General features: G+C 41.1%; 1 protein-coding gene across 2 annotated transcripts; it reads right to left on the reverse strand.

The window, feature by feature from the left end:
* Positions 1 to 36: 36 nt before the first annotated feature.
* Positions 37 to 22392, reverse strand: SMC6 (Structural maintenance of chromosomes 6). 2 transcript variants are annotated; one of them, XM_089727288.1, is made up of 18 exons: positions 22100 to 22392; positions 21453 to 21608; positions 19976 to 20217; positions 19080 to 19330; positions 17587 to 17784; positions 16421 to 16614; positions 15520 to 15666; positions 14894 to 15021; positions 14395 to 14614; positions 13661 to 13826; positions 12928 to 13147; positions 12054 to 12224; positions 4032 to 4219; positions 3418 to 3586; positions 2726 to 2836; positions 1377 to 1559; positions 521 to 654; positions 37 to 198 (listed from the first exon to the last, which is right to left on the reverse strand). In XM_089727288.1, the coding sequence occupies exons 1-18, from the start codon at positions 22311 to 22313 to the stop codon at positions 177 to 179; spliced, it is 3114 nt and encodes a 1037-aa protein (XP_089583414.1). In that variant the 5' UTR covers positions 22314 to 22392; the 3' UTR covers positions 37 to 176. The 2 variants fall into 2 exon arrangements, with proteins under 2 accessions (XP_089583414.1, XP_089583415.1); XM_089727289.1 differs by lacking the exon at positions 22100 to 22392 and adding an exon at positions 21834 to 21921.
* Positions 22393 to 22413: the final 21 nt, after the last annotated feature.

The raw sequence follows: 22413 nt of genomic DNA on the forward strand, positions 1-22413 counted from the left end.
TTACCTTCTATGCTAACAGTACTAGCGAAAAGACAGTTTCTTTACTTAGGCATTTATTAAAAAAAAAACGTACATACGTACGTTAGATATGAATAATGATAGTAGTTACAACACAATTTTTGAACACAAATGATTATACACAAATATTTAAACTTTCTTATTTTTATTCATGATAACTAGGACCGGGGATTGGGCAGCCTGGAAAAGAGTAAATGAATTAGAATCTAGAATAGAAGAATACATATTTGAATAGTTGCATAGTATTTTTGTAGAGGTACACCTTTTATTTGTTCAATATATTCATTCAACATTCGTTTTATTTTGATCGCCCCACATTCCAAGCTAGGATTACACCCAAACCACGAATGTGAAATAACTTTCACAGATAAGATTCCGACCGCGCATAGAAACTAGACTGGTACTGCAGTAAACCGCTACCTCAATAGGGCAATTTATTGATGAAATGCTTTTATAACTGCTTATTTTAACCCCTGACATCTAGTAGAAGTGAAGTACTTACAAGTGGATGTCGATCTGTGGCCCGGCTGATACGCAGGAGATGTCCTTTGGCGTGAGAAAGACGAATTGTCGTCCAGAATTTTTAAGTGCATGGTTGATCAATAACTGCATTATAATTTTACGATTCACGTCGTCCTTTAACAAGATGAATGTTTGTATTAAAATTAAATACAGAATGTCAAGAGCATTGAATGAGTTCGGAGAACATGGATGCGATTTATATAATTGTATTTCGATTCAACAATATTACGAGTTTTATTAAATACCTACATATAAAAAAAAATCAGTACTTCATAAAACATATTTTGGAAAAAATATCTTCACGATCGAATGCTGCCAGGATTATATTTATTCCATAACGCAATCACACATTTGTTGAAACAATGCACATTAAGGTTCCAATCATATTTCTCAAATTGATTAATGGGGTATTGGTTGAGTCAATAGCTCCGAAACCATCTCAATATAAGGTGGATACCGAGTTAGCCTGTCTGCCTGCTGTTTCTTTTTCTCCCACCTATGCTGATAGTCTTGAGAGGTTATTTCAGCTTTTCCTTGACGTGTAGGTTAAGCTCACGGGGCTCAAACCGGGAGTGTTGCTAACACTGGCCCTAACAAGAGCAATGCTTCGCAGAATCTACCACCGGATTGGAAACGCAACCCATTGAGAAGATCCGGCGAAAAACTTCGTGGGCTGTGTCTATGGGTTAATTTACTCGTCGAGCCCTTCGTCGCAAACGACGGGTTCGACGACAACGATGACCGGTGCTTGAGGTACCTAAAAGCACCGTTAGTGGATCGGGAGGATCCGTAATGACGTGTTTATAGCGTTGCTTAGTAAGAGAAGTAGAACTGACCATGAAGACATCGAACTCGTCCATAAAGTAGAAGGGCATCTCGGCGCAGTCCCAGAGCGCGAGCAGGAAGGCCACGGTGGAGTAGGACTGCTCGCCGCCGGACAGCCCCGCACTGTGCGGCGCCGCGCCCGCACTGCACTGCAGGCGCAGCCGCCCCGCCGCCGCGTCCACCTCGATGTTCCCCTGGACACGCCACGCCGATAGCGACGGACTTATTTATTTATTGCTTAGGTGGATGGTCGAACTCACGGCCCATCTGATGTTAAAAGGTTACCGGAGCCCACAGACATCTACAACGTAAATGCCGCCACCCAACTTGAGATACGAGTTCTAAGGTCTCAGTATAATTACAACGGCTGCCCCACCCTTCAAACCGAAACGCATTACTGCTTCACGGCAGAAATAGGCAGGATGGTGGTACCTACTCGTACAAAGCGTCTTACCACCAGTAAAGTTAGGACTTAGGGCGACCTCCCCGGTATGTATCGCTAGTCTTTTTTTTATTTTTTTTATTGCTATATGATTGCACGAGCTCACAGCCCACCTGGTGTTAAGTGGTAACTGGAGACCATAGACATCTACGACGTAAATGCGCCACCCACCTTGAGATATAAGTTCTAAGGTCTCAGTATAGTTACAGCGGCTGCCCCACCCTTCAAACCGAAACGCATTACTGCTTCACGGCTGAAATAGGCAGGGTGGTGGTACCTACCCGCGCGGACTCACAAGAGGTCCTACCACCAGTAATACTGCCAGTTATCTCGTATCAATGCTTTACGTAAGTACCCTGACGTTTAAATAATACATTTCACATTTCTGAACATCATCATCATTCCTTCCTATTACCCTCTGCTGGGATGTAGGGCTCGAATCAAATTTTTCCATTTACATCGGTCTTGGGCAGTCTGTTCTAGCTCCTCCCACGTCATGCCCAAGACCCCTAGCACCTGCTCCACCGAGCGACGCCAAGTTATTCTGGGGCGGCCTCTCTTCCTTTTGCCAGACGCTTTCCAGGTCAGTGCTCTTTGATAGGTGGGTATCGGGCTTTCTCAAAATGTGACCAATCCAATGCCACTTCCGTGTAAGGATCTCCTTCTCCATTGGTGTCTGCTTAGTGATCCTCCACAGCTCTTTGTTGCCGATCTTCTCAGGCCAAAAGATTTTCAAAATCTGACGCAGGCACCTATTCACAAACACTTGAAGTTTTCTTATCAAGTCCTTGCGAACAAACCAAGTTTCGCTCCCGTACATATTTCTGAACGGTATCTTAAATTAAATTCGAAGTTAATTGAATACAAAGATGACATATTCATTTGTTAGTAGTCATAAGGGAACAAGCAGGAACTCACGCAGTATCCTCTCAGCGTCAGGATGGACTGGAATATGTAGTACAGTTGCCTGATGATGTAGGTCTGCGCGAAGTGACTGAACTGCAGATGTTGCTTGGCGGTCTCCTTGATCTGTGTATTATTAAGTTAAATTACTGTAAAACTCTTTAACCCTAGAACGCTAGACTGACTTCGCGACAGCATAGGTCATTTCCAGGCCCTTTCAAATACTTTTATAATAAATTCCAACTTAAACAGCAAAGTGCGGAGGCAGGGATTCTGTAGATTATGCCACATTATTTTAAATTTAGTAGTACTTCGTAATGCCTCAATCGATAAATAAAAGACCTAAAGTTTTGTATAAAATAAACTTAAACAAACAAAAGGAATCTGTCCGACGGGGGGGACACCAAAGGAAAAACAAAATTTGTATATTTATTTAATTCCGACCATTTTCATATTTATCTACCTTCTCTGGACTTCCACAAATAATACAAGACCAAAATTAGCCAAATCGGTCCAGCCGTTCTAGAGTTTTAGCGAGATTAACGAACGGCAATCCATTTTTATATATATAGATAGATAGAAGATCGATTGTTTAGAATTAGAATCTTTAAGTCATGTTAATTGAACATTTATTTGTATTTGTATTGTGGAGTAAATAAATGCAATTATTATATTACTATTATTTGACAAAGTAAAGCAATGCTCACGGATTCAATGACGGCTCCGAGCTGCTGCAGTTCCGCGCTAATCTCATGATATTTCTTCTTAACGACGATCAGTTTCTCGGCTACCTGCACCTTCGTCATGCCGTTGCATCGCATCGCGTTCATCTTATCTTTTGTATTTTTCAATTCTTCTGTTATCAGTGCCTTTTGTCTGATGATGAAAAGATGCGAGGAATAAAAGTGTCGAAGAAATTTTATTTATTGATTTTATGTTGATTTCAGTGTTTGTTTTAATTTAAAATTTTATTTGGCATTATTATGATTTGAAATCGAACGAAACAAAAAAGCGACACAAAAAGCTGACTTCTTAAAAATAGTATGTGCATCGCGGGGCGAATGTGGTGCCAGTGTGGTGCGAGTGTAGTTCCAATGTGGTGCGAGTGTGGTGTCAATGTGGTGCCAGTGTGGTGCGAGTGTAGTCCCAATGTGGTGCGAGTGTGGTGTCAATGTGGTGCCAGTGTGGTGCGAGTGTAGTCCCAATGTGGTGCGATTGTGGTGTCAATGTGGTGCCAGTGTGGTGCGAGTGTAGTCCCAATGTGGTGCGAGTGTGGTGCCAGTGTGGTGCGAGTGTGGTAGCGGTGTGGTGCGAGTGGTACCTGGGGTTGCGAACACGAGGACAAAGCTTCGACGTTTCTTCAATTTTTGTTCTGACGACTTCCTTTTTCTCTTCCAAGGCTGCTTCGGTTCGAGACAACTCCTTGCGGTATTTTTGCACGCGAACTTCACATTCCGTTATTTGAGATGCGATATTCTCTAGTTTGATTTGCTCCCGATCTATTTCTTCCTGAGTTAAGAAGTTATAACAATGAGATATTAGATGCCAAGGAAGAAATTTCTTAATAAACCAGTACCTAACATCAGTATTTTAATTAATTAATTTAGACTATATACATAAATCAAAATAAATCAAGTTTTACATGGGAGACTTTGTGCCATATACAATATTCTCCAGTAGACGCATTATTTAAAAGAATGTAAAACCAAATAATTCAAATAGCGATCTTTTTATAAATAAATTATATACTTAATAAATTGCATATTTCATAAATTTTACTGAGCTTTTTTTTAATAATAAATTATATTATATTCGTTTTATGATTAAAATTAAATAGTGTGCAAAAAGCAATACAAGGATTTAGCAGACCGCTCGTTAATGATATCCTGTATAAAATTATATATAGTGGTTGCGCTATGCGGTTGGCAGACCAAATTGTAACGGTCACCTAATACAAAAATGAGTGGACTGTAGTTGCGTTGTTCAACTATGACACTTTCTCGGGTCGTGGCGGGAAGAAACAAAGGAACACAACCCGAGGGAAATTGTGAAGGAAAACGCCGTACCTGGAGAGGATGGAGTCGTCCGAATCACGGCTGCTAAAAGTGTTTGAAGCCAGTTGGTGTATCTTCTTCTTGCACGACACTGTGATACACTGACACTAATATTGTATAAAAATAAAGTCTTAGGCCATTTCAATAATTACATCACAAAATACTGCTTTCTGTAATGCGGAGCGCGCGCTAGGTAACCGCCATATATTTTTTCTTTTTTCTGTGTGTGCCCGCGTCGCTCGTACTAGCCAATCCAGGGCGCGGGGGATGGGTGAGGAAGGGGAAGGGAAAAGTGTCATAGCTGCCATATTATTATAAAAACATCTACAAATCCGTTATGACGCTGGCGCAACCATTCCCCCCCAGTTTGAAGGGTTACCTTCAAGAAATAAAAAGCTAACCTACCAAACACCTATGCGAAGATCTATCTATCTATCTATCTATATCTATGTTATCTATGCATATTAAACTAAATCTAACGAACACCTTATATCTAATACTGAAGTTATTCTATTGTGAATTAGGTAAAGGGCAGAGGCGAATAACCGGGCGTAGATACGATCCGGTTGAGGTCCTAACGCGTACAGTTCTAATCACTCCATTTGAACCAGGAAAAACCTCCTCCACTACTCCTAAAGGCCAATGTAGCGGGGGCGCGTTTTCCGTCATTAAAATTACTACTTTTCCAACAACGATTGGGTTGGATGGAGTGTTCCATTTTGGCGCGATTGTAGCGTATGTAAGTAGTCTGTTTTCCAACGTTTCCAAAATGACTGAACTAATTTATCTAAAAGAGAGTGACGCGAGAGAATATGCTGCCTGTCTTCGTCAATATCTCTAGCGGGTAAATATTTAAGCGGCGTCAACGACAAAAAGTGAGCCGGAGTCAAAGCTAACGGCTCAGCTGGGTCGCCAGACAGTGTCCTACATAGCGGACGTGTGTTCATCACGGCTTCTATTTGAGTGAGCACGGTACTCAACTCTTCGAAAGTGAGAATCTGCAACCCTACAACTCTATAAAGATGGGATTTAAGGCTTTTTATATTTGCTTCCCAATTTCCGCCGAAGTGACTTGCAGCGGGCGTATTAAACTGCCATTTAATGCGATTTTCTGCTAACATATGTGCGAATTCAGTTTTGTAGTATTTAGAGTTCAAGAAAGCGTGAACTTCCGAAATATTGCGTTTGGCACCAACATAATTTGTACCGTTATCTGAGTACATACAACCTACAGGACCTCGGCGTGATAAAAATCTTTTAAAAGCAGCCATGAAACTATGCGTGCTCAAATCACTGGCTAGTTCTATATGAACAGCACGAGTGGTCATACACACGAAAAGACAAACATATGCTTTCGATGAACGAATACCCCGACCACGTGAGATGGTGACCTTAAAGGGTCCAGCAAAGTCTGTACCAGTATGCACGAAAGGTTTAGCGGTTTCTACAACGCGACAAGAACGGTGGTCAGCCATTTCAGGTGCGATGGGACGCGGACGAAGTCTATAACAGGGCACACATTTATGTATCCTTGAGCGAATCAAATTACGTGCGGAAAGTATCCAATATCTTTGTCTAAGTATTGACATCAATAAATCGGGACCAGCATGACAGTGAAGTTTGTGATAATAATCGACCAGTAAATCAAGGATGTGGCCCTTACGCGGTAAAACTATGGGGTGTTTTTGATCAAATCCTAAGTTGGACTGACTCAAACGACCACCTACTCGGATGAGTCCATCCTGTAAGAAAGGCTTCAAATTTTGAAAAGGACGCCTGCAAGGTTTTTTAGACTCTAGGCTGCTAATTTCTGAAACGAAATGCGCTCGTTGCAGTTCACGAAGAACAATAAGCTCTGCCTTATAAAAGTCAGAGGCGACTATGTATTGTTGCTGTGGTAACAGTTTAGCAAAGCGGCAAACATATACCACGCAACGTAACAACTTTGACCATGACGAAACACGACTAGCCAATAATAATATAACTGAGTCTTCTCTTGGCGCAGAAGTTACAAGAGTGTGTCGTTTTTCTTCTGGCGGTTCAGAGACAGTTGCGGGATTAAAAAGCTTAACTGGCCAATCACAGGGTGCATCTCGTACCCATGATGGACCATGAAACCAGAGCGGATGATCTAATATTTGAGCGGGGGTTAAACCCCGCGAAAGACAATCGGCAGGATTGTCTGTTCCAGCTACGTGATATAGATTTTGAGGTGATAATTCAGACTGAATTTTTGCTACTCTATTAGCAACAAATGTGTCCCAACGGTGGGGAGAAGAATGAGCCCAACACAAAGCTACGGTTGAGTCAGAAAAGCCAGCAATTCTATCAATATTAATGCGGTTGTTACAACCCTTGACTATGGCACCAATGAGCCGCGTCAATAGTAGTAAAGCGCAAAGCTCAAGGCGCGCGAGAGAGACGACCTTTCGAGGGGAGACCTTAGATTTCGCACTAATAAGGCTAACTGTAATATTGTCGCCATTGCAAACGTGAAAATACACCACTCCTCCATAAGCCTTCTCACTAGCATCTGCGAACCCCACTATTGTGACTACACTATCTCGAGAGATACCTACATGACGTGGGATTTCTATATGTTCGAGTAAAGGAAGCTCTTCCCTAAAGCGTGCCCATAATCTGGCCACGTTGTCCGGTGCGATGTCATCCCAGTCACACTGAGAAAGCCAAAGCTCTTTAATAAGAAGCTTCGCGTATAATACTACAGGTGCTACAAAACCCATAATGTCCCATATGCGAGCGACACAAGACAATATGGTGCGTTTGGTACAAGTTGGCGGGGTCGAACTAATTTTGAGACTGAATGTATCGGATGTGGGAGACCAGCTCAAGCCGAGAATCTTATGTGTATCATTGACATCAAAATTCTTAACCGTCGATAGACGATGCGATGGCGGAATCCAGTCCAAAACACCCTGAGAGTTGCTCGTCCACTTAACAAGGTCAAATTGCCCAGTCTTCATTAGGCTTATCACTTGAGTAGCTGTTTCGATGGCTTCAGGCTCGCTATCTACACTATAAGCAAAGTCGTCCATATACAGACCAGTATTGATGGTAGCTTTTGCCTTGGGGTAGGAATCACCCTCATCAAGAACTAACTGCTTCACAGTGCGAAGTGCGTGAAACGGACTTGACTTAAGTCCGAAACAAACGCGGTTAAACTGGTAAACCTTTAATGGTTCGTGTGGGGAAAACCTATATAAAAATCTTTGGAATCTACGATCAGATTCCCGAATGCCAATACAAAGAAACATTTGTCTAATGTCTGCAGATAGCGCTACAATAAATAAACGAAAATTGACGATAATATCAAACAAGTTACCTTGAAGATTTTTACCACAATACAAGATGTCGTTTAAAGAAACAGAAGTACTAGTCTTAGCACTGCCATCTAGAACAACACGCAATTTTGTGGTGAGTTTATCCTCTCTAATGACACCATGATGCGGGATGACATAAGAGGGACCATTTTGCGTCTCATCAAGTACAGCGGGAGCAGGTGAGATGACACCCTTATCTACATATTCATTGACGACATCGTCGTAGGCCTTTTTCAACTTCGGAGATGCCATCATCTTACGTTCTAAACAAAAAAAGCGTTTTTCGGCCATTAGGCGCGAATCACCAAGCGAAAAGGTATCACCCTTAAACGGGAGTGCAACAATATAACGACCACTTTCATCGCGGGTGGTCGTGCTACAATAAATATCCTCAGCGGTCTTATCATCAGGACTCATAACCAGCGGAACATTTACTTCTTCAATTTCCCAAAAGCGGCGGACGGTGGAGTCCAGTGGCGGCTCGACGGCGCAGCAGTATGATACGGTCGAGTAACTATTTATAAGAGCGGGTGCGGATCCAACTATAACAAAACCGAGAACAGTTTCCAAAGCGTGCGGTGCGGGGTTCGCCGAATGACCTTGAACCTTACGTGGCAGCAGGAGGTGCGGGAAAATCGAAGCGCCAATCAAAATATCGACGGCTCCTGGAACGGCGTAAGTATCATCGGCTAACGGCAAACTATCAAAGTTAGCTAACAACGAGGTATCTACAGAAACAGTAGGAAGTTGCTCCGTTACTTTATCTACAACCAGCGAGTTTATTTCGAATGAAACATTCGAGCTAAAACGTGATTCAAATTTAATTTTTACGGACCCTTGGATGTCCTTAGTAGACCCCCCTATGCCCTTGACTACGGGGCACGTAGTCTGGTTACTATATTTTAATCCAAGACGTTGACAGCATTCACGAGTAATAAAATTACTCTGTGAGGCGCTATCTAAAAGGGCGCGAACAAGATGCGGTTTGCCATGAGTATCAACCATTACAACTCGAGCGGTCGCAAGCAAAACAGTTGTAGGCAAGCGAGCGGAAGACAGCGAGCATAATGTGACGTCATTTGTGTTGCCGTCCGAGTTGATAGCTGCGGAGCTGTCTGTGCGAGCGGCAGCGACAGCAGCGGCGGGAAGCGCGGGTGAATACGCGGGACGCGCGAGATGTGTCGTACAACGTGCGTTGCCGCCAGCGTGAGTTCGACCATGCGAGTGCTCCGAGCTTGATACTGCTAGCGACGAGTTACCATACATTGGTTGATTACCTGCGCTTGTATTTCTATTGGCTACTATATTACTATTTTTATCAAAATGAAGCAAGGTATGATGCTTCAACGAACATTTGCGACAACTATGGCTACTATTACACACACCAACGCGATGTTTATCACTAAGGCAGTTTAAACACAAGTTATTTGCGCGAACAAAATTATACCGATTTGTAGGCGACAATTTCAAAAACCCAGCACACTGATACAACTGTGTATGATAAGATTTGCACAGAAAACAAGTCGACCTGGCGGGCACGGACGCAGGCAACGCCGCGGTATTTACATAGCTATGAGTCGTTCTAAGCGGTCTTGAAGACGTTTCTAAATGCCTTTCTGGTTGTCTTTTCGGGACTTCGTGAGGTCGCGTAGTACGCTGAAGTATTCTTATGTGATTACGTAAAAATAATTCCAATTCATTAAATTTCGGCAATTCAATACCCTTACTACCCTGATTCGTTTCAAATAAGCGAACAGTTTCGAAATCTAACTTTTTTAAGCCAATGTACAAAAATAAAAAGTCGCTGAGGTCATTGACGTTGAGATTTCTAATAGCCCGAACAGATGATGCAAATATGTCTAAGAATTTCTCCAAGTTCTGTTCGGTACACGATAAAATAGGTTTTAATTCGAACAATTGATCCAGGTACGCGGTAGCTATCAACCGTTTATCTTCATATTTGGCTTTGAGTGTGTTCAAAATCAAAGAATAGTTTTCGGCACTAAACGTAATTCCCGCGCAAGCCGCACGGGCTTTGCCGGTGAGTTTTTCTACTAGGTAGTGTAATTTTTCGTGATCGGTTAAGTGATCATTTTGATTTACTGTATTTTCAAAACTATCTATAAATAAACCCCAATTACGGATGTCCCCATTAAATTCGGGTATGTGGATAGGCGGTAGTCTAGGTCTATCGCGGGTGAACTTAGGTTCCGTTTGCGAATACCCGGCGCTAGGTATTTTTTCTAAAGATTTAGCGACACGTTTTATACGGCAATATAGATCATCAAACGACGACATAACAGAGTAACTGACGGCGTAATCAGGATCTAGTTCTAATTGCAATGCGTTAATATTATGAACGATACTTTCGAAATCCGCGCGCAAATCGTCTATGTTTTCAATAGAACAAAGAAATGAGTCTCGTATTGCTAAGTCGGATATCTTAAGTGCATTATCACAAATTGTTTGCACGCGTGAATAAATCATATCCCTCTTAGCGTACAAAAGCTTCAAATCGTTCTCGGATTTATTAGATTTAGGCGGCATATTTAAAATTTAAATAAAACTAATCAACCAGAGTAAGTAGGTAAAGAAACAAAATAAAATCTGCAAAACAGCGCGAGAAATCAAATAGTTTTGTGAATAAAGTATATTACGCGGGCGGACGAACGACGCAGGGGCGAGGGGGCGCGCGGCGAGGTGCAAGCGCAGCGCTCGTCGTCTTATAAACTAATAATAATAATATTTAAAATAGTTAGACAGCTACTACTATAAAAGTTGCTATTATTGGCGCGTTGAGAATAAAACAACAGACAATATCAAACGACCTAGGTTATGCCTCTGTCCTAGTTAAATCAAAAATGATAATAAAATATAATAACATACAAATATTTAAACACGAACGATGTATGTATTATGTTATTCATTCAAATAAATCAAAACAAACCAATTTGGTAGGTAGGTATTTGTATGTTCAAATGCGGTTAGCGAAGCGAGTGAATAACTTGTGAACATAAAAATAATGGGAAGGTAGCTAATCACAAGATCACAATGTTCAAAGTAAACTCTTACGATATCTATGATGCGTTTTCGAATACGAAAAAACTAATTAAATAAATATAATTTCTACGCATTCAGCGTCTAGCGAATGTGTGTGAAAGATGGCGTTTACCTAGGCTATCTAAATCTACCTACAACTAAATACCTAAATGCGGGTTTTTCTACTATATTAAATAAGTATTTAATTGCGGTGCGTTAATTCCCTATGGAATTAAATACAAATAATGCTAGGTTACTAATATGAGACGATGTAAGTTCAGAATCCGGCTCGAAATGGACCACTAAATAATGGTTGCGCTATGCGGTTGGCAGACCAAATTGTAACGGTCACCTAATACAAAAATGAGTGGACTGTAGTTGCGTTGTTCAACTATGACACTTTCTCGGGTCGTGGCGGGAAGAAACAAAGGAACACAACCCGAGGGAAATTGTGAAGGAAAACGCCGTACCTGGAGAGGATGGAGTCGTCCGAATCACGGCTGCTAAAAGTGTTTGAAGCCAGTTGGTGTATCTTCTTCTTGCACGACACTGTGATACACTGACACTAATATTGTATAAAAATAAAGTCTTAGGCCATTTCAATAATTACATCACAAAATACTGCTTTCTGTAATGCGGAGCGCGCGCTAGGTAACCGCCATATATTTTTTCTTTTTTCTGTGTGTGCCCGCGTCGCTCGTACTAGCCAATCCAGGGCGCGGGGGATGGGTGAGGAAGGGGAAGGGAAAAGTGTCATAGCTGCCATATTATTATAAAAACATCTACAAATCCGTTATGACGCTGGCGCAACCATATAGTCTACTTTTACTCTAGTGGTATTTAATTGCCTAGTCATCATGTCTTGCAGTGCTGCCAATAGTCGGACCTAGCGCGCGTTGTTGGACTCACCGTGAGGTCCCTGCAGGCGGACGTGAGGTCCGACAGTCGGTTCCGGAGCTCCCTCACTTTGTTGTCGAGCTGCTGGTGCTGGCCTCTCCAGCGCTGCTCTTCCGCTAACTGCGCGTTCAACTGTTCTTGTACGCTTTGGGCTTTTTCTTTGGACAATTTCAATTCGTCCTCCTAGGGAGAATACTCATACTTGAGATTAACTGTACATGCGATCTTTTTCGAGTAGAAATAAGGACTCGTAGACATGTAATTTTATACTAAACGACGTAACATAGCCAGAGCAACATTTCGAACACTAGTAACGTCATCTATCGAGTACTACTACAATCGCGATTATTAAAACTTATTAACACTACTTTTATTACAGTTTGAAAGGCGACACAGCTGTTACACTATACAACAGAGACTCCGACCTCGGGCTATAGGTGGTGGTGCCATCTATGGGCGCCGGTAATCACTTAACAGCACGTGATCATTAGCTCGTACGCCCGTCCTTACAATAAAGCAGATGTGCTAAGGCAGTGGTCGGCAAACTTATTAGCCAAAGAGCCAAATATGCAAATTAAAACGACTTAAAAAAACTGAGAGCCAAATGTGTTTGTAAATGTAGTAAGCATTTATTATTGCAAATCATAAAATAAATACGATATTGTATACGGCTTCGATTAATATATATGATAATCGACATCAGTCAGGGGTGCTGCTGTTAAATTACCGTACATACTATTAACCGGCTTTTTCGTCCACAGCCGGATAATATTAGATGCCGGGCAAGCTCGTAGGATATTTGTGACAGAGCCACACTCAAGAGTTCAAAGAGCCGCACTTTGCCGTCCTCTGCGCTAAGACGTAGGCAAACAAATGATGAACTGACCAGCACAGTTTGTCGCGGCTCCTGGTACTGCTCGAGTTCGGCTACGGCGATCTTCTCCTTCTCCTCTTTGTCGATCTTGTCGAGCGCGAGCGCGTGCAGCGTGTCGGCGAGCGCGCGCTCGTACTGGCGGGCGCGCTCCGCCTCCTGCTCGCACGCGCGGGCGCCGCCCTCCAGCTCTCGCAGCTTCACTTGCGCTTCTTGTATCTCCGACTTTAGCTGCCTAAACATTCAAATGTTCCACGTGACTGACGAGCCTCATTTTTTTTCCTACCTAAGCTGATAGCCTTGAGAGGCTATATCAGCGTCGCCTTAACTAGTAGGTGAGCTCACGGGACTCAAACCTGATGACGTTGCTAACATGAACCTTAGCAAGAGCCGTGCTTCGCAGAATCTACCACCAGATCGGAAACGCGACCCACTGAGAAGATCCGGCGAGAAACTCAGTGGACTGTGTCTGAGGGTTAATTTACTCGTCGAGCCCTTCGTCGCAAGCGACGGGTTCGACGAGAACAATGACCGGTGCTTGAGGTACCTAGAAGCACCGTTAGTGGATCGGGAGAATCCGAGATGACATGTTTGGGACGACGTCGACTGCTTTCCATTCTGTCCGCAGGATCGGGAACGTAGTTACCGGCGACCACGATAAGAGGGTTCTCATGTCGTGCCGCTTTATCGAAGTGGCGAGCCTCGTGCTGCGACTGCCGAGACACTTGCGGCCGTGGTGGGTGCGCACCTGGTGCGGTCGCGCGAGGAGTGCTGCAGGTAGCGCGGGGGGCGGGCGCGCACGCCGTAGGAGCGGTAGCGCGGGGCGGGGTAGTACTCCGCGCAGTCGCGGCTCACGGCCTTGCTGAGGTGGCGCGGCACGCGGTGCTCCTCCGAGCACAGCTCCACCGCTGTCTCTGGACTCGACAGACGGAACACCAAATATTTTCAAAATTGTCGATGGGATATTTTGCGACAGTCAGGCTACATATTAAGTACCCGTATACTGCTCAAGAAACTCGAACATTACTGCGAATATTAATAATTAAAGTAACCATAGTCCGGCCGCCGAATGCGAAATTTCCAAAAGGACATTTAGTACAATGATACAAGCATTTTGTCTTAATTTAACGAAATGACTTATATCTCAATGACAAACATTAGTTAGGATCGTATAGAAACATAAAAGATTTTTCATTTATGTTTCAAACACATCTACATCTCTTCGACATACGATTTCTGCGATGACGATCTGTCAGAAAAGTAACCTTACAGCGGCCGAACTATAGTTCGGTTATAATGTATTTTGTTACTAAATATGAAATTTACATTTCTAATATGTACATCTTGGCTAATTTAATTATCTAATACATATTCAACGTGAGCAGCGGTGGCCAAGTTAGGATGTCAAATGGGCGGTGAGCTCTTAGTCTGGTAGTTCGAATTTAATAAAAAAAAGTAAAAATGTCGATTGACAATACTAACGGTGATCGGGTACAAGCAGCACGGTCTCCAGGCGCAGCGCGTCCACGAGGTGGTTGTAGACCTCGGGGTCGTCAACCTGCAGCCAGTCCAGCGCCGAGCGCAGGGGGCCGCCCCCCGCCGCGCCGCCCCCCGCCCCGCGCACCTCGCGCGCCCGCACGTCGTGGCGCCGCCGCAGGAACGCGCTGCACGAGACGGCCGGCTTGCGCGCGGGCCCGTACACCTGCGGCAGGCGGCGCAGAGCTTTTTTTTATTGCTTAGATGGGTGGACGAGCTCACAGCTCACCTGGTGTTAAGTGGTTACTGGAGCTCATAGATATCCACAACGTAAATGCGCCACCCACCTTGAGGTATAAGTTCTAAGGTCTCAAGTATAATCATAACGGCTGCCCTCCGAACCGAAACGCATTACTGCTTCACGGCAGAAACAGGCAGGGTGGTGGTACTTACCCGTGTCAACTCACAAAAGGTCCTACCACCAGTAAGGCGGGGCGGCACTCACCTTGTTCATGATGTCGATAAGTTTCCTAGAGTCACTGGCGTTATTCACGCAGAACGTGGTGATGGAGCCACCGAGGATGTGCTCCAGGGTCCCGACCCACTGTTTTTCGGTTACTTTTATGTAATCACCTGTCAATAAAATTTTTTATTCATTAAACGATAACTTAAAAGTTGGACTAGACCGGCAGCCTTGAAACATGAGGTCTAAGTCTCCGTGATACGACAGTAAGATGTCTCAAACTTGCTGATCTTTTTTTACTGGTGGTAGGACCTCTTGTGAGTCCGCGCGGGTAGGTACCACCACCCTGCCTATTTCTGCCGTGAAGCAGTAATGCGTTTCGGTTTGAAGGGTGGGGCAGCCATTGTAACTATACTGAGATCTTAGAACTTATATCTCAAGGTGGGTGGCGCATTTACGTTGTAGATGTCTATGAGCTCCAGTAACAACTTAACACCAGGTGGTCTGTGAGCTCATTCACCCACCTAAGCAATAAAAATAAAATAAAAAAACTTGAAAACCGGAGCGCATGATTCCTTTCCTTTGCGACAGAAGTAAGAAAACTAAAGTTTTATTTTAAAAACCAAACTTCTAATTAAATGGGTTAATTATACAAGATCAATTTTAACCTATAGGTCCTTTGGGAGGAGCACTAAATTCTCCTCTTTTCACAGCTTCCTCTACCTCCTTCCGGAGCGTCACCATGCTGTTGCCGTACACGGCCAGTGAGTCGCTGGAGCAGGACTCCAGGTCGCGCAGTTGTTGAGTTAATCGATCTGAACAAACATTACAATGACATTACTCTTAAACGTCAAGGTCTACCTGAAAAAACTACTGTCAAATTGTGAGACCTTAGAGCTCATGTCTCAACACCTAACACCAGGTGGGCTGTAAGCTTGTACACTCATCTAAGCAATTAATAAAATAAATACTTGAGTACTTTTCTTTGGAGGATGTTAAAAGTCATGCATCAAAGTCACAATAGATGATGCCCTCATGACCCAAGCTATTTAAGGGAGAAATTTGCAACTCCTATAGCGCCGAGAGGAAGACACGGTTTTTTTTTATTATAATCGATTACTTAACTAACAAACTATTCAAGTATGTATTCAAGTATATATGTACTGAGAAAACTAGCCTTAGCCTGTTTCAATCATTAAATTACAATTCAACAGTTACATGGGTGTCTTAATTGCTTCCTATGTTTTATTATTATTGTTTACACGAAGTTTATAGTATAGTTTATAATATCTTTAAACGGTTTTAATTGTTTGACAATATAAGTAAAGAAAATTAAAAAAAAAAAATGTGAGCCGTCACGGGACGCCTGGCAGATGTGAACCATCGACATTATTTTGTAAAAGTAATATGCAGAAAAGAACAGATTGTGATAGGAACTAAATATGTCATAATGATAAAATAAAATATTACGAAAAATTATTTGTTTCACATCAAAAAGAGATATAAGTCTAAGTATTTCGTAAGCGTGCAATGGTTATCGGTGTTAACAGTTGTGCATGTGTAACGTACTGAGCGCGTGGCGATGCGTCCGCAGCGCGGCGGCCGCGTCCTCAGCGCGCGCGCGCGTGTGTGCGGCGTGCCCGCGCGCCTGCGCCGCGTCGTGCTGCGCCGTGCGCTCGCGGGCGCGCGCTGCCTCCGCCGCGCTGCGGGCCGCCGCCGCGCGTGACATCAGCCGCGCGTGCTCGTTCCGCTGCGCACCTGATCTTCACACACAAACGCTGTTAATGGCGATTTTGATTTTCTTTTATTGGCCTTGTAGGCAGACGAGCATACGGCCCACCTGATGGTGAGTGGTTATCGTCGCCCGTGGACCTCAGCAATGTCAGGGGCAGAGCCAAGCTGCTTCCTACCGCTTAATACTATCCACAAGCCTCATTTGAAGAAGGACATGTCATAGCGCTCGGGAAACACCGTGACAACTTCTTAGTACATACTCTCTTAAAACAAAACAAAAGAGCTAAAGGCAAATAACTATATCGAGGGTTGAAAGCCTATTTGGTTTAAGCGACATTTTTGCAAATTTTCAGGAGAACCTTTTAAAGTTTAAAATACGGAAAAAATATCATAACAAAAAAACTTCTTCAGCTATTTCAATAGAGTAGAGTAAACTTAGTTGAAGTTCAATTAAAAACATCGAATTTTTTATGCTAATCTTTACTAATATATAAATCTACAGTGGTTTTTACGGATATTCCGTTATAACTATGTCTATGGACTCCAGTAACCACTTAACACCAGGTGGGCTGCGAGCTTGTCCACCCATATAAGCAATAAAAAAATAAAAAAATAAAAAAAATAAAAAAACTACTGAACCATGCATCCGATTGACTTGAAACTTGGTATCCATGTAGAAAATACATGTACTTAATGGATAGGCTCATATTTATATGAGTGTTGGACTCCCTGCACCGGTTGCGGGGGCGTTAATGATGAGAATCTTTGTGGGGGTGAGAAATAATAATGTTAATTTTAACTGCCCAGCGAAGCGGACGGGTACAGCTGGTACTAAATAAAAGGGACCTTTAATTACAAAGATACATGTCGAGTATAAAGCGAAATGTCGCTTAAACCAAATAGCCTTTCACCGATCGATATATTTTTTTACTCAATGCAAAATATAGAATTAAGGCATTAAACTACAAATTTAATAAAAGAAAACCGAAATTATGACTTACTGTATATTCCCTATCTCCCTCTCCAAATCTAAGACTTTCTTCTGTTCTCTGTCGAACCTGTCCTGGTATTTCTGAACGGTTTGTTGCACCGTTCTCAACGAACTCTGTGCTTCTCGGGCTTGAGATTCGTACGTCGACACATCTTGTTGTAAGGCATTCTTTTGTAACGATTTTTCATCTCGCTCTCTCTTTAAGACTCTGTAAAAAAGTACTTTTTAATTTTTCCTACCTAAGCTGATAGCCTTAATTACAGCGTAACCTCAACTAGTAGGTGAGCTCACGGGGCTCTAACCGGAGTGATGCTAGCACTGACCCTAACAAGAGCCGTGCTTCGCACAATGTACCACCGGATCGGAAATGCGACCCACTGAGAAGATCCGGCGAGAAACTCTGTGGGTTAATTCGCTCGTCGAGCCCTTTGTCGCAAGCGACGGTTTCGGCGAGGGCGATGACCGGTGCTTGAGGTACCTAAAAGCACCGTAAATGGATCGGGAGGATCAGTAATGACGTGTTTTTGGCGAAAGTACTATTTATCATTGCTGGCGCCGGTAACGGAGGCCGCACCGGAGCGCGTCATGATGCAGCCTATTTTTCTGGAGGAGCCATAGTACTTTCTAATTTGAAATGCCACTTCAGTTATCCAAACGCAATTATTGACAATACATCATGATGTTTATGAACTCCATTAATCTTCCTAGCCTTTTTTTACTACTGAAATGGACAGGCAAGTTCATGATCCACTTAATGTTAAGTGATTACCGGAGCCCATAGATATAAACAACGGAAATGTCGCCACGCATCTTGAGACATAAGTCTCTATACTAAAGTGCAACGTCTACGCCACCAATCATACCCAAACGCAATAAACTGCTACTGCTTCACGGCAGAAATAGGCAGGGTGGTGGTACCTACCCGAGCGAACTCATTGAAAGATAGGTAATCCTTTCTTTACAATTTACACTTTAAGCCCGTCTCAAAGTAGGTCGCAACATTCAAGTTTGGAATGTCTCTACGCTCGGGAGACTAATCTACTCCAGGTGCTAAGCTAAACCAAATTCAAAGGAAAAAAGTAGACACTATATAGTTTCGTCGAGTCTATTTTATTAATGGTAGGCAGCGGCTTGGCTCTGCCCCCGGCATTGCTGACGTCCATGAGCTACGGTGACCACTTACTATCAGGTGGGCCGTATGCTCGTCTACCTACAAAGGCAATAAAAAAAAATGTGATAAGAGAGTTATGTAATGTCTATGGTAATATCATGTTTTAAAAATTTCGAAATAGTACTATAAGATTCTGGAACAATTTAATTTCAATGAAAAATAAGTTTATTGAAGATATATTGAATAGTTTTTAAAACATGTGAGACATAGTTATTGAGACATGTGCTATTGTAGGCTCTACAGTTGATAAACCAAAAAGTATAATTTAAATTGTAATCGAGAACTATTCCAATGATATAATTTTACAATTAGAAAAATAATGAATAACATACTCAAGAGCACTCAATCCTGTTCTATGTACTTGTTCAATGTCTTGACCCTTCTGTGTGAGCTCAGTGATCTTCTTACAAACAGTATTGTACTGTGTCTCAGCATCATGTGCTTCTGTCTCAACCTCAACCACCTCTCTCCAGTAATATTCATTTTGTAATTGCTGAATTTGCTGCTCAAATTCTTCGTATGACCTCATCTGATCATAGCTCGCCCTTAGACTATGGTATTCTTTTTCCAACTCTTTCGAAGCCTGACAAAAATTACAAAATAGAATTGGTTTGAGCAACTACGTTCAAAATCGCTAGTAATCATTTTAATGATCAGTTGAGCAATGTACTGGCCACTTTGTAATGATTTACAAAAAGAAAAGTAGTCATAAATACTCCAAAAATATTTTTTGTTATTTAACATTGGTGTTTAAAATCTAGAGAATATCCCTGTACTTGAGGTTATTGTAGCAAAAAATCGTGTGAATTGCTAATCAACGAGTTAATCTGGGTTCCCGCTAAATTCTAGCAGTGAATTATTGAGACAAGTCAAAGTTAGCATTTACATAATAATGTAGAATATTTATACATAATGAGCAGTTTTTGTTTTTAAGTCTAATCGTAAAATCAGTGCAATAGACAATTTGTTTTTATCAAACTCAATCTGTTAGTTTCTCATATTTTTTTAAGTCAAGTCTACTAATCAAACTCTCTCTCACTCTTCCTGGAGGTGGACATCACAATTGAAAGATGGTGCTATACCACCATAAAAGTACATGAAAATCATACATGACTTTGTCCGAGCCTAGTCATAGCAAGTCTGGTGGGAGCTGCTACTAAAAAAAAAAAGTACCAAGCAAGGATTTAGGACTAACATCTACAATTAAAATATTTTCAAACTTACTTACTTGCTCTTTCATTTTTAAATGTTCAATTGCCTCATCACATGTTTTCAATGTTTCTTTATATTTATCTTCTGCCTGGTCCAAATTTGTGGCTTTCCGGAACAGGGCATACATCTTCTCAGGTCCTTTACCAAGGAAACTCCTAGCATCATCTTGATTAAGCACCGAAATGGGATTATCAACTTGTATTCCAAGAGCATGTTTTATTGCTTCAACTTCTTTTAACCTAGTTGATATTATTTCACCTGTAAAATATTTATAAAAATGGGATCAAGTATGTGAAAAGTGAATTTTTATGAAGTTAGAATGTTAAGGGTTAATGGCCCTGATTGCTGGGCCAAGTTTCATAGATTAGATTCCCAATTTAGGAACATTTACATTCTTATGGGGACCAGATTTGTTTAATATCCATAATTATGTATATATTATATTTAAATATATCAATATCTGATTCCTAAAGTATACAATAAACTGCAAGCAGATATATTGTTACTTAAATTATAGGCATAGTTTAAGTTGGCAAAGTTGGCTTCTTTATTGTATTAGAGTTCTGAATGTATGGGTATTTCCAGTACTCATAGCACAAGAGAAAGTTTGTTTGACTGTCAAATTAAATATATTTGCTTTTTAATTACAAGTATCAGTTAAGTATCACTTAAGTATCACTTAGTTTTTCAACAAATATGTATATCTCTTTTAATTTATATTTTCTACACTTTGATTATTTATACTTATATTTGTATCTTTTATGAATTACCTACCTATGTGAGATAACAAGATGCCGTACCACCAGTAACTAATTAAATTATATTTTTGCAGGTGTTATTATCATATTTTTTCTTCATCATGTTAGCCTGCTAATGCAAATACGTCCAATTTTATTACCAAATTTGGAACTTGACTGTGGGATTTGACAAACAGTGAGATTGATTTATATGAGTGCATTGATTGTCTTATCCTTTAGATTATGACTACTAACTCTATCCTACCCTTGAGAGAGATTCATCAGAGCAAAATCAACCCGGTGTGTGACATTTAGTGCGACAGATAATTGATAGTAATGAGATTGGACTTTAGAAAAAGACACTACATAACAAGAAATATTTTCACCATATTGATACTTAGTAAAAAATATATGCAGGAAACAAAGATTACATTTTTCACTTTGCATAGTGATGAAGTGGTGGAATTCACATAAGAATATCTATGTCTGCTATGGAGTGCAGTAAGCACTTAACACAAAGTAGGCTATGAGATGATGATATAATGATGAGATGGGTATCTGTGCAATAAACAAAAAAGGGAAGATATTTCATGGAGTGAGTGGTTGAAACTTGTATATAAGCTTGTTTTCTAAATATCATTGCAAATCAGATTTTTACAATACTTCTATTCTGTTTTAAATAATGCTGCAAGATAAATTTAAGTACAAAAATTTATTTTGACTTTAATAGATTATAAAAATATTATAAGTACATACCTGATGCAGCTTTAATTTTATAATGCGAACCACTTGCATTGATTTCTCTGATTATTGTAATGTGATCGCCATAAATGTGACGTTTGTATGCTCTAGAACTACTGTTTCTCAGTTGAATCTCAATGGTTGCTGAATTTGCTCCACGCCTGATTAAAGCTGAAACAGAGAAATATGTTTTCTTAAGTTTTTACTTAGTTGTGGATTTGATTAAAGCTTTTATTATTTATTTTCAAAACTCAGTCATTTCTGAACATAAAACTATAAAGAATTTGGAATTTCTGATTTATGATTAATTTACACAATTTAAACCATATTTACTAATTTTAAAGATGTATTGTAAATCATATAAAATATAGGTTACTTGTAAAACATAGTACCTACCTAATGCACATACAAATGTTGGTTGTAATTGTTGGTGTTGGTCTCTAATTGAACTTTCGGCTTGTAATCCCATTTTTAAACCTTTGAAATTGTATGTAGCATTGGATACATCAAGTTTTAATTGTAAGTAAAATAAATTTAAAGCAATCTCATTCTGCGTTACATTTTTAACATGCTAATTTTAATTCGGTCTTAAATGACCAATGTTGTCATAAATGGCGCGAAGACTTTCAAGTTCTTAGTTAACGGTTCAATAAAATACTCACACTGCACATTATTTCCTCTGTAAGTTATATCAGCTCTGCTGCCCAAACCGATCACTAATGCCGATAGAATAGCACTTTTTCCACATCCGTTACGACCAACGATAAAATTTACGTTTCTGTTAAACTTTATTTTCAAATTTTCGAGACAAAACCAGTTACGCATATGAATACTAATAATGGTACCATCATTTTCTTCATTTGTATCTACTTCCATAGTTAATATTAAATCATGAACTTAGATTATGTAGGTTACCATTTAATTACTATAAACGAGAAAACAATGAGTGAGCAGTGAGAGAGAAACAACATTATAT

This window comes from Bombyx mandarina, chromosome 05 (genome assembly GCF_030267445.1).
Source record: "Bombyx mandarina strain Sakado chromosome 05, ASM3026744v2".
NCBI classification, from domain to species: domain Eukaryota; kingdom Metazoa; phylum Arthropoda; class Insecta; order Lepidoptera; family Bombycidae; genus Bombyx; species Bombyx mandarina.

Bases quoted from the DNA above. Each gene is read 5' to 3' on its own strand.
- SMC6 (XM_089727288.1), bottom strand. From the start codon at position 22,313: ATGGAAGTAGATACAAATGAAGAAAATGATGGTACCATTATTAGTATT. The intron at 21,609-22,099 runs GTGAGTATTTTA...TCTCTGTTTCAG, and splicing joins CAGAGGAAATAATGTGCAGT to CTTTAATCAGGCGTGGAGCA. The intron at 1,560-2,725 runs GTGAGTTCCTGC...TGGCGTGTCCAG, and splicing joins TGACGCTGAGAGGATACTGC to GGGAACATCGAGGTGGACGC.